Here is an 11,162-nt window from a genome sequence, read left to right on the forward strand (position 1 = left end):
GTGATATATCTGATCATCTTTACCCGCCCAGTCTGTGACTTCACAAGACCTTTATAAATAGAACAATAAAAGAAAGGTTGTACTTTTCTATCTGATAGAATAAGGCATTCAATTCTTTCATTTGATTGAATAACTTCATTATTGATGTCTATCTTCATCCTTCTACTCACATAATCATCCTTCCAAAGCCAGGACCATTTCTCAGTCTGTCATTAGAAAGCTGTTTAGTCAGCAGGAATAATTCTGCATGTGGTAGAGAGACTGGTGGCCATCTGATTCTAAGGTCAATGCCTTCAATACTTAGAAAAGGCATTTAGCTATTTTCCACAAGATTATTTTTCTCTAGGGTCAAGCAATACGTTAAAGACTAGCGAATTATATGGGTAGTCCAAGGAGGACTCTTAGGTAAAGGAATATGGTATAGTGGAAAGAGCACTAAGTTTGTAATCAAATAATTTGCCTTTGAATCCCAGATTGCCACTTAGTAGCTATGTTATATCAGACAAGTTACTTTATTTTCTCATCTGTAAAATACCTATGGGGTTATTGTGAAAATTAAATGAAAACACCTGGCACTATACCTGAATCTTAGTAAGTGCATAAAAAAAGTAAGTTGAATTAGAATTCCTTCATCATTCCTTCATTCATTCAAGTTCAATTTGGCTAAAATTTCAGGTGGCATAGAAAATAATGGGAGAAACAATTGAAAAGAACACCAAAGGTTAGGCATTGTTCTTGCTAAATCTCTGTACTTACAGAAGAGTATCTACACATTTTCATGCAAGAAAATTGTGAAGTATTTCTTCTTCTCTCAGAGTGTTTCATTATGAGAGTGTTAACCATGATGTATCGTTCTAACATTTATGCAAATGTAACATATGACCCCAGAGGTATTTCACTTTTGTGGTATTAAATTGTCCATTACATGGTATTAATCATAGTGAGGTTTAACCATTTTAAAGATGAACTTCTACCTCATCAAGATTAAGATGTAAAGAGTAACACTAAATATAATAGGAAGCCCATCTCACCAATCCCTTCCTTTCAGCCAGGTGTCTATGAGGCCCTGGGTGCTGTAACCCAAGAGCTGGAACTCCTTGGAGAAGGGATGTGGCCTCAGTGCAACCGGTCCCTGTCAGTGCAGTGGACAAGGTGCACAGCTCCATGTTTCAGAAAAGGTAGGAGAGTAAAGGAGACTGAATTAGGGATGCAGGAGACAGGAAAGTAACAGAAGAGATGGAGACTGACAGGAATGGGCCCTGATCAGACAGGGAGAGCAGGAAGGAATGCCTTTCACCTCAGTTCTCATACAACTTACTTTCAGTTTCTCACCAGGGAGTGCTGCTTCACAGAAAGAAAAAAAAAAAAGGAAGCGCCAATTAAATATCAAGAGTGGTAAGTGAGAAGAACAATTTGATAATCACTTCCTCGAAAGCAATGAGGTCGTGTATTCAAGTACAAGAGTGTCAATTTCAGAGCCTGATAGACCTGGATTCCAATTTGGCTTCTGTCGCTTTATTGCTTGTTAGATGGAAATAATATCAAACTTGAAGAGTTATTGGTAGGATTACAATAGATGTGGGTAAAGCACGTCAGCTCGATATAGATGATAAATAAGCGTTTATAATAATTTTGGTTTTGTGTCTCTCAACAGCACTTGATGCAGTTTTCTCTGCACAGCAAGCTTTAAAAAATACACTTTAATTAAAAAAACAATAAGTCACATGTCAGGCAACGGAGATGTACTACAATGTGGAAGTCATCTTTTCCATGATGTCAGGGTTGATTAAGAAAATATTTTAAATTTATTCTTACACAGAATGGGGGTCCCACAAAGTGCTTAGTAAAGTCAGACAAGAGATGATAAGCCAAGTGTGCCGGCATTTCCACATTCTTTTCAACCCAAACAGATAAAATATCATGCTCTTCCCGAGTATATATTTTTATCTAAAAGATAAGATAAATTACAAAAAAAAATGGATGTTTTTATTTTAAAAACCACAAACGTATGTAGTCATAGGTTGATGGTACTAGCTTAGGCACCTTGGACCCAGATAACAATGAAGTCAAATGATGGCACTTTCACTTCAAATACTTAGATGTCTAGAGCCCTGACCAGGTTACTACACTCTGTGTCCTCCAAATAATATATGACTTGAGGGTGAGTTATTTAATTTTCTGCAACCATTTTTCTCATGAAAGATAAAGAATGTACACCTTTCTCTGTTTATCTTTTTGTGATATTTCCCTGCCGCTGCTCAGGAACAACAGAAAACATGATCAGACTGCTAAGCAAGTCAGTGCCTCATCTCCCCACCAAGACTCTGGAGCCAAGGCTACAGCCTCAGCCACTTTGCCAGGATGTCAAGTGTGCCTCCAAGTAGGTCAAAGCAACCCAAGGAAGTAAGCCGACCATCTCTGGAACCAACTCAATCTCTCGGTGGTGCAGCTGAAGCACCATGCTTCTTCGGCACAAAGTGTTCTTCCTCTTGTGAATCACAAGGGCACATCCTGCTGGCAGGCCAATTCCCGGGTTTCTGTCTATGCTTAGTATTCCTCAGATAAGAAGTGGCCTGTCTTGGGGAGCCGTTTAACATATATTTAAACATTAATGTATCCCTTGTTATTCTGAACTTTCCTTCCATTGTGCTTTTGCCAATAATCAGATATATATGTTCAGCTAAGAGCACATTTCTATCCTGCCCATTTTTTTCTGTCTCTTTCAGGACGCTTTAAAGTTAGTGTTGAAATTTGCCATCTTATAACAATTCCCATGGCAACAAGCTGTGAGAAGACAGACAAACATAGGGTTAAAACTTCACTGCAGGAATCAAGCAGATGGAAAAATCAGGCCATGAGGGAAAAAAAACCCTTTATTTAAATATAAATATCTTCAAAAAGAGAATGAAGAAATGAGAAACCAACTGAAAGCAGCTTAGAAAGGAAAGAAGTGACTATTTGCTTATGTCATTTTACCTTTCCAATTGACCTCAGTGCCAAGCTTGCCTTTAAATAGAGCCCACAAAGGAGGACATGACATCAGCTCTGGGCACTTATCAAACAGAAAGATTATGGATGGGGCTCCAGTTGGTGGCTGAAACTCACCCACCACAGACATGCCAAACTTTGCCTCCTGTATAGTAGGAGTAGAAGGAGGTTCACTGGTGTAAATTCAGAGGAAAGTCATCTTGTCAAAGCTTAGTGGCCATGTGGCTCTAAGCCAGGTTGATTGGGGCTCCACAATCTTAGTTGAAGTGATGGCAGGTGGCCAGGGTGCATTCTGTTCTACAACCTCGGTTAGATTCTAGCCTTGGGGCAGACATGGTCCACTCTGGTGGATTCAGGATGGAGTGGGATATAATACTGAGCTGAGCACTGGTTAAGGGTTGAACTGCACCCCCGCCCCCTCCAATTCATATGTTAAAGTCCTCACCCCATTACCCCAGAATGTCACCTTATTTGGAAATAGGGTCACTATAGACATAATTAGTTAAGATGAGGTCGCGCTGCAGTAGGATGGGCCCCTAACTCAATATAACCAGCATCCTTATAAAATGGGGAAACTTGGACACAGACATGCACAGTGGGAGAATGCCACATGAAGATGAAGGTAGAGGTCAGGTGATACATCTATGAGCCAAGGAATGCCAAAGATTGCCAGCAAACCACCAGAATCTAGGGGTGAGGCCTGGAAAAGATTTCCCTCACTCCCTCAGAAGGAATCGACCCTGCCAATGCCTTGATCACAGACATCTAGCTTCCGTAACTGTGAGACAATACATTTCTGTTGATTAAGCCACTCAGTTTGTGGTACCGTTATGGCAGTTCTAGGAAAATGTCAAACCACTTTTCCAGGAAACTTCTCCCCAGGTGTCAGACACAGGCTGCTGCTTCCTATCCTGGACCCAGAGCAAACATCAGGCTAAATAGCCACCACTGAATTCTGCACTTATAGATATTCCTAGACTTATCTAGTGCAAAGTACAGTACTGGATGTGTAAATGATATTTTGATCCTTCCCCCAGAAGGTGAAGGTAGCAGAAAGTCCTTCTCATGGCTCTGCTATCAGAATCAGTGACACTGATGCAGACAAAGCAGACAAAGAAAGGCAGCTCTCTTTAAATCCTACTATTTTAGAAAACCCAACTTTTGCTTAGTGAAAAAATTCTCCAAGACCAATTCTTCAAGAAAATGAATTCCCTTTCATTCTCAGAAGAACACAGGTTAAATTCCATGTATAACCAATTCATACATTGTACCAATTGGTACATGGAGAATTTTATTCTATGAAATGAAACTTAAAGTAAGTAGGCTCAAAATCTGCCAGAGTTTGCTAACATTTTATGAATATCTATATATATTTTTCATACTAATATGATTATGTTTAATAGGTTTAGATGTCATATAGGTATTATAAGAAGAAATAACTCAAAATTATAGAATTTTATACTATCTGTTGACGAATATATTATTGAGACTAAATTGTGAGGAACACAAAACTAGTTTTTACAGGGGTCTCAGAGGGGGGTAGCTAACTTTCCTTGGTGGTGCCTGGTGGTTAAGGGGATGAGATTTGGTCAGAGCGAGCTCTGGGACCAGCTACTCGTGAGCTTTAACGAGAATAACTCCCTTTGGTTTCTTTCCTGTACTGGGTTTTGTCCGATATAGAAGTTTTCAAGTGGTCCCTGCCATTCTGACTTTCACCATAACTTTTACACTATACCCTCAGCTACTCCCTAAATAAAAAGCTACTCTTGTCAGGCCAGTCTCCTACCCATGTTAATGTCCACTATGAGGATTTGGCTCAAGCTACTCTCTGCCTAGAAAGCTCCCTTTACCCCTCCAGCAATCTACTTCTTATACTACCTTCAGAGTGAAAAGAATCACCTCCTCTCCATAGTTCTAAGTAACTGTCCTCCCTTACTTTAAATTGCCTAAGAGCTGACCTTTATGGTTTAAACACTACAATCTCTCACTTGTTTATACCTTAAAATTATTCTTCAGCTGTTTCATGTATATGTGATTTTTCCAAAATAAACTATAAGCTTCTTTAAGATGAGAGTATACCTTTTGCTCCTTGTATTATAACTATTATTAATTCCATCATTATACATTGAAAACGAAATAAAGGTTAAAATAGCAAGTACTGCCCAATTTCATTACAAATACCAGAAACCTTAAACTTTTGCCATCTAATTTATATCAAAAATAAGTATAAATTAAAAAAAAAATTAAGTATAGATTTTAAACCCTGAAATAAATATGATTCTCGACAGTTATATTGTAAGAATTACTCAACTAAAAGGTAACAGAAAGAAATAATAGAACTGTATTTTCAAATTAAAAGAATATAAAAGCATTAAAAAGTAGAGAACAGATAACTCAGAAAAAATCATATTTTTATCATAATATAATCTTCAAGTTAAAAAGAGATAACATAAGAATGTTCCTTTAATTATACAATATCCTTTAGTAAGTATCTCTACAAAAATTAAAAATTAATTATTGATGGCTCTCCTTAGACACTGGTAAATATACCATTTATTTGTTTAGGTTTGTTTCTGGCCCCAGCTCCCGAAGAACTGAAGTTTTAATATGTTTTATGACTTCACTCAATATGCTCTCTTCCTCCATTCTAGACGAGTTAGTCTGTCCTTTCACATGCTGCTCATATGTGTCCAGATGCCAGTAATGACACAAGAAGCGTATTTCATATTACTAAAAGAAAACAGCCTTGTAGCATTTTTCATGACGGATAAAGAGAAAGAAAGAACTGTCATGTTAAACCTGTGTTTTTGCATCACTGAACCAAGCATAGCCAGAAACCTAACAGGATCCAAAGAGCATAGAGAAGACCCCGAAAGGATTCGGAAGTGAGGACAAAGACATAATAAGAGCCAACAACCCAGAACAAAACACAGAGAGGAGGTCAGAGTCAGAGTTAGAAAGAATCAATGAAGTAGCATCTGAGTTTGCTTCAATTTCAGGGTAAGTGACCATATAATTTATTACCCAAATGGAACACTGAAGCACTGTTAATTATGATAGGACAACCAGGAACTGTCCTAGGAAAATCAGAAAATGCAGTTACCCTATTTTAGAGGCAACTGTTTCATTGACGATGTAAAACAATACACACTGACACGGGAGCACAAAAAGCCAGCATCTCCTGAGTGCCAGCCACTGCTATGTCCTGGGACTGTAAGTGGTGAGCAAAGCAGTCCTCAGAGAGCTTACACTCTAGTTGGTGTGGGCAACAGCTTCAAAGGGTCTAATTTTGCCTCTGAAATTAGATAAATTTAAAATCCAAATGATATATGTTTATTCAAATTTGATGACACACAAAACATTGTAAAAGGTGTTAAGAGAGATACAAAGAAGTCAAGACAAGGCTTCTTTCTTAAGAAGTTTATAATCTAGTACATAACTGCGACCATGTATAAGAAGTTAAATTATTATGTAAGACTTTTATCAATTCAATGTAGCTGTAGAAGAAATGTCACAAGATAGTGCATAATTAATTGACAAATTAATTTTCGAGAAGTAATTGCTAAAGGAATTCCTAGAGGGAGAAGTTCCTTCAGTCAGTGGTGATAGGAGTAGCATTTATAGAGTAGCATTTGTCCTGGGTCTTGAAGATCAGGTAGGATTTGGGCAGGTGGAGTGGAAGAGAGAGGTGGAATCTGAGAACTAATCTCAGAGGTTGAAATGAGGAGGGTGTACTTGAAGGACCATAAATCAGCCAGCACGGAGTAGCAGACAGGGCTGGAAAGGTGTGTGGCTTTTAAAAATAGTTTTGTAGAAGATTTTTTACCTTCTTAAAAGCAGTGTCACAAGCAGAATAACCACCACCACCATGACAACTTTCATTTGCAATGGACAATGAGTTGTGTGTGATGGACAATGAGTTATGCATCTACCTGGATACCTCTTACCTTTTCCACAGCACTGGTGACCTCCCAACCACCAGCTTTTTGAGAGCCTCTGCATTGCCATCACTCAGGGATACCTAAAATGCAAATATTTTGAAAGCACAGATATGTGACCAAATATTTGCTACTTAGAAAATGGGCACTGTTAGAGCCAAAGTAATTATGTTGAGCTTAGAATCATGTTACAAGTAACATAACTTCTGTCTCAAATCTTAATTCGGAATTCAGATAAGGTAACGGTAGGCCTGTAAGTTTAGCAAAGTAGTATCATTTTAATTGGTGTTGCAAAAAAAGACAAGATTACCCTTTAGTATGACTTATAAATTTGGATTTCCCTTTACATTTGGTGGTCAAAAACATTAAAACAACTAATACTTTACTGTTGTGTTATAACAATGCAAGCTGGTGGGCATGTCATTCAGCACAAATCATGTTAAGATACCAGACCTCAGTGTCCCATGCTACCTGAATGCATTTGATGGCAGAGCATCTTGAGTCTGTAATTTTGGAACCATACGTATAATTCAAACCCGGCAATGAAGAAACTGGTTGGTAACCAGTTATCGATAGCCTGGTTTTGTTTCATTTTGACATGACTGGTTGCTATAATTCACCTTTTCATGTAATCTGTGTAGGTACAACCTGAATCACTTAAACAAGGGTGTTTCCATTTTTGTAATGATGTGATTTTTACATAAAGAGCTCCAAATCATAAACTGTCACCTGGTTGCTAATATCCCGGTGTACGCAAAGTAGAATCTCTTCTTTGTGAGAAATAACATATTTTCTGGAAAAAAAAATTGAAATGTTAAATAACAGTTTTCTTCTTGCATTTTGCATACAACAGTAACTATGACATTTTCTTGAACTGAAATCAGCAGTTTTAAAAAGCTGCTTTTACTGGTAGAACACTCAAGAAGAACAATTTCCATCACAGTAGCCTTCACAGTCAGAAAGCATCAGACCTTCTCTTTTTATATTATGTGGGAACAGAGAGACCCAGGGAAGGGCGCTTGGTTACATATGGAAACTATTCCATATAATCTTTACACCTCTGTCCCTTACCTGCCTAGGCGAATTCTCTCGTGTGCAATATCTCCATGATATTGTCTAAAATCATCCTTTAATAAAAAAAACAAATACAATCAATATATTTCTAATATTTTATTGTCAGAATCCTTAAGTCTCTCTCTCCTCAGTCAGTTGAAGAGGCTAACTGGGACACGGTGTCTCTGTGTGAACTCTCCCTGGGTGAGAGTTGGCAATAAGGCAACGGTAGGTTGAAGGAAAGGCATAGTTCCGATGAATGTGAAGCAGCACCGAGACTGGATGCAAGGTGAGAGAAGAGTCAGAAATGGGACACATAAGACCATACGCTTCCAGCAGTAGCACATGGCCAGGTAGAGGTGAGGTCGTTAGGGCCCCATCATTTCCATGAATGATTAGAGTGACTTGGGAAGAAGTCCATTTTACTTTGTGATGCAGAAAAGAAGGAAAACCCAAGGGGAACAGCCAACGGAGGTTGTTGCTGGTGAGAGGAGAGATTCTTGGCAGAGCTCTGTACCCATAGCTTCCCTCAGAAAAGTAGTCTAATTACTGAACCTCATGTGCTAACAACTGACCTCTGATATGGGTTCAATTCTTGGAAATGTGATCAGTTCTTCCTTATCATCAACAGTATTATAAGTGAGAAAAGCATTGTTGATATGACACCCCAGCCCTACCACCTCTCTTGGCAGTCAGAGGCCTCCATGCACACTCTCAATTCGACACTGCGGAAGGGCGGCAGAGGGCAGTGGGCAGAGAACCAGAGCATGGTAGGCCTCCTCTGCCCACTGCCACCACCACCTCCTCCTCCAAGCAAGAAGAGAAAGAGGATCCTGGGTGTTTTCTTTATTGTCTGCAAATTTATGCAACTGTTAAAATCCATTTTACCAGGTTGATGGATCTAATATACAAGCTCCTGGGAGCATTTCCACTTTACTTTCCCACTTTTAAGTAGGAAAAAAGCCAGCTGGAACTCTGTATACATTCGTAAATATGTTTCGGTAATGGAGAGGGGGCGTTAAATTGTGCCTAAGTCAATTTTTCTCCCCTAAAACACAATAGTTCAGTAATTAAAAAGCATCAAAAACTAAAGTTGAACAGGAAATATAGATTTTTTTTTAAAGAAAAGGAAAAATGCTAAATTAAGTCTTTTCATTGTATATTAAGAGTAATAAAAATAACTGGGAAGTGGTTTGAATAAATGACGGTCCATTATGAATTTGTTGACTATACAATCACTGGGACTCTTTTGAGAGTGAAAGGAAGAGTTAATAATTACTACAGGTATAAACCAGGACTGTCCTGGATCAACAGAGACATACAGTCACTTTATTACGAGAGATAAAAACCAACCTATCACAATTTACTCAGTATAAGGGGGCCTCAAGCAGAACACAGGGTTAAAATGTGTGTCTACAAATTTTGAAGATTAAATGAAGTTTCAAAAAAAAAAAAAGAAAGAGCTTGGTCACTTTAAAGCAGTTCATATACTTATCTCCAAATTGAAATTAAAAATTTTAAAAATTTTTATGTGCAAGTGTGAATTCATTTATAGCAGCCTAGGAGCACTAAACATACTTTACCAGGTCTGAAATGTATTGTTGACAAGGACATTGAAGACAAGATAATCTCCAACTGTAGATGGTCCCCGGAACTTAAACATGTCCATGGACTTCAGAAATGCGTGAACTTGACACAGGCAGCTGATGAAACAAAGAGAAGGAGAGAGAGAAGAAATCTATCATTTTCCAAAATATTTTCAGGAACTGTTGATTAGTTTAATGAGCTCAACAGACCAGTGTTCAGTGTGGTTTTTAAATAAACATCTCTTTTAACTCTAGTAAAATAACTGGATTGTGTGTGTTGAGAGTGGTTCCATACACTACCTGCAAATATTTTTGGAAATACCATGTTCCTAAGCTGTGGGATCTTTACCAAGATGCTGGTGCTTCTGCTCTTGTGGTGACAGTCCTGATCTTGTTTCTTCCCTCATGGAAATCCCTACAAAAAACAAACCTATGTCTTTTGTTCTAATTTGAGGGTTATGTTCACTCTAACAGATCATGATTACAATCACCAGAAACTGTGGCTTGAACTGCCAGCTGGTGCCATTCTCAACAGTTCCTTAGCTTTATAGTTAGCTGATTCACCCACAAAATCAACAGACTAACTTTTCTTACCCACAGAAAAATTACCTGGATTGCTGCACAAATCCTGAAAGGCTATAAGTTACACATATTATAATCTTTGTGCGTGTAAAATTTTGAAATATCTATAAAGAATATTTAATCTTTATAGATAAAATCTTTATAGATAAAATTACTTCTATAATTTTCTACATTTTACATTCCTACTGTAATCATTCAATAACTCTAAAGAATTGTACCAACACTAAGTGAACAGACTCTGCCATAGTTAATTATATTGTAAGCTTTACAATAAAATAGGTTCAAATGCTTTATTGTCATTAAGAATGACAATCTCATTTTAAAAACAAGCTGCCTTATATTTGCGCATAATTTATAGGAAGGATAACTACAGGTTTCTAAGTATAGTCATAACTAGAGACATATTAATAATAAATTTAGTTTTCAGAAAATAAAACCTTAATATTTAGAGGTTACAAAAGTTGTCAGAAGGGCAGATCTTGTTCAAATGTATTTTCAGAGTACACATGTCCTTTATAGCTGCCCAATTACCTACATAGTTCTACTAAGAATAAAATATAACCTTTTTAAAACTGAGGAACATTGAAAAAGGTATACTTCCAAGCTCTATCCTCCTCTTACCTTTCAGTTAATTCCTTGGCCATAATAATTCTAACTAGCACCTTCAAAGGTCAGACATAATTGCAAATTGCCTTTAAAAAAGTTTATAACAACTATTTTTAAGTATAAAGGCTCTCTTCTATTTCTATTCTGCATCTACTTTGTTATACTAACATTAAAAGGCATTGCAGTGTCACAAGATCAACATTTATAATTCAGAATAAAGTATTAGAACTGTCATTTCATTTTTATTTTTGAACCAAGAATTTAAACATTCGCCTTCAAACAAAAGGACAGATTAACCCTAAGGTAAACAGTAAATGACTTATTGTTTTCTCATTTTGATAAATGCAACATTGTCCTTTTCTTGTCTCCTTGACTTGCCTAATAACTGGGTCTCAGACCCTTTCTATTC

General features: G+C 37.5%; 1 protein-coding gene across 1 annotated transcript in view; it reads right to left on the reverse strand.

The window, feature by feature from the left end:
• Nucleotides 1-11,162, reverse strand: part of ACOT12 (acyl-CoA thioesterase 12) — a 42,086-nt gene that overhangs the window by 1,886 nt on the left and 29,038 nt on the right. The window contains 10 exon segments of the mRNA XM_011378929.1: nucleotides 2-49; nucleotides 1,816-1,836; nucleotides 1,838-1,947; nucleotides 6,936-6,967; nucleotides 6,970-7,009; nucleotides 7,656-7,719; nucleotides 7,998-8,053; nucleotides 8,555-8,655; nucleotides 8,658-8,704; nucleotides 9,563-9,682. Of these exon segments, the coding sequence (XP_011377231.1) occupies nucleotides 2-49; nucleotides 1,816-1,836; nucleotides 1,838-1,947; nucleotides 6,936-6,967; nucleotides 6,970-7,009; nucleotides 7,656-7,719; nucleotides 7,998-8,053; nucleotides 8,555-8,655; nucleotides 8,658-8,704; nucleotides 9,563-9,682 (639 nt within the window).

This window comes from Pteropus vampyrus, unplaced genomic scaffold (assembly GCF_000151845.1).
Source record: "Pteropus vampyrus isolate Shadow unplaced genomic scaffold, Pvam_2.0 Scaffold11, whole genome shotgun sequence".
Taxonomy (NCBI): Eukaryota; Metazoa; Chordata; class Mammalia; order Chiroptera; family Pteropodidae; genus Pteropus; species Pteropus vampyrus.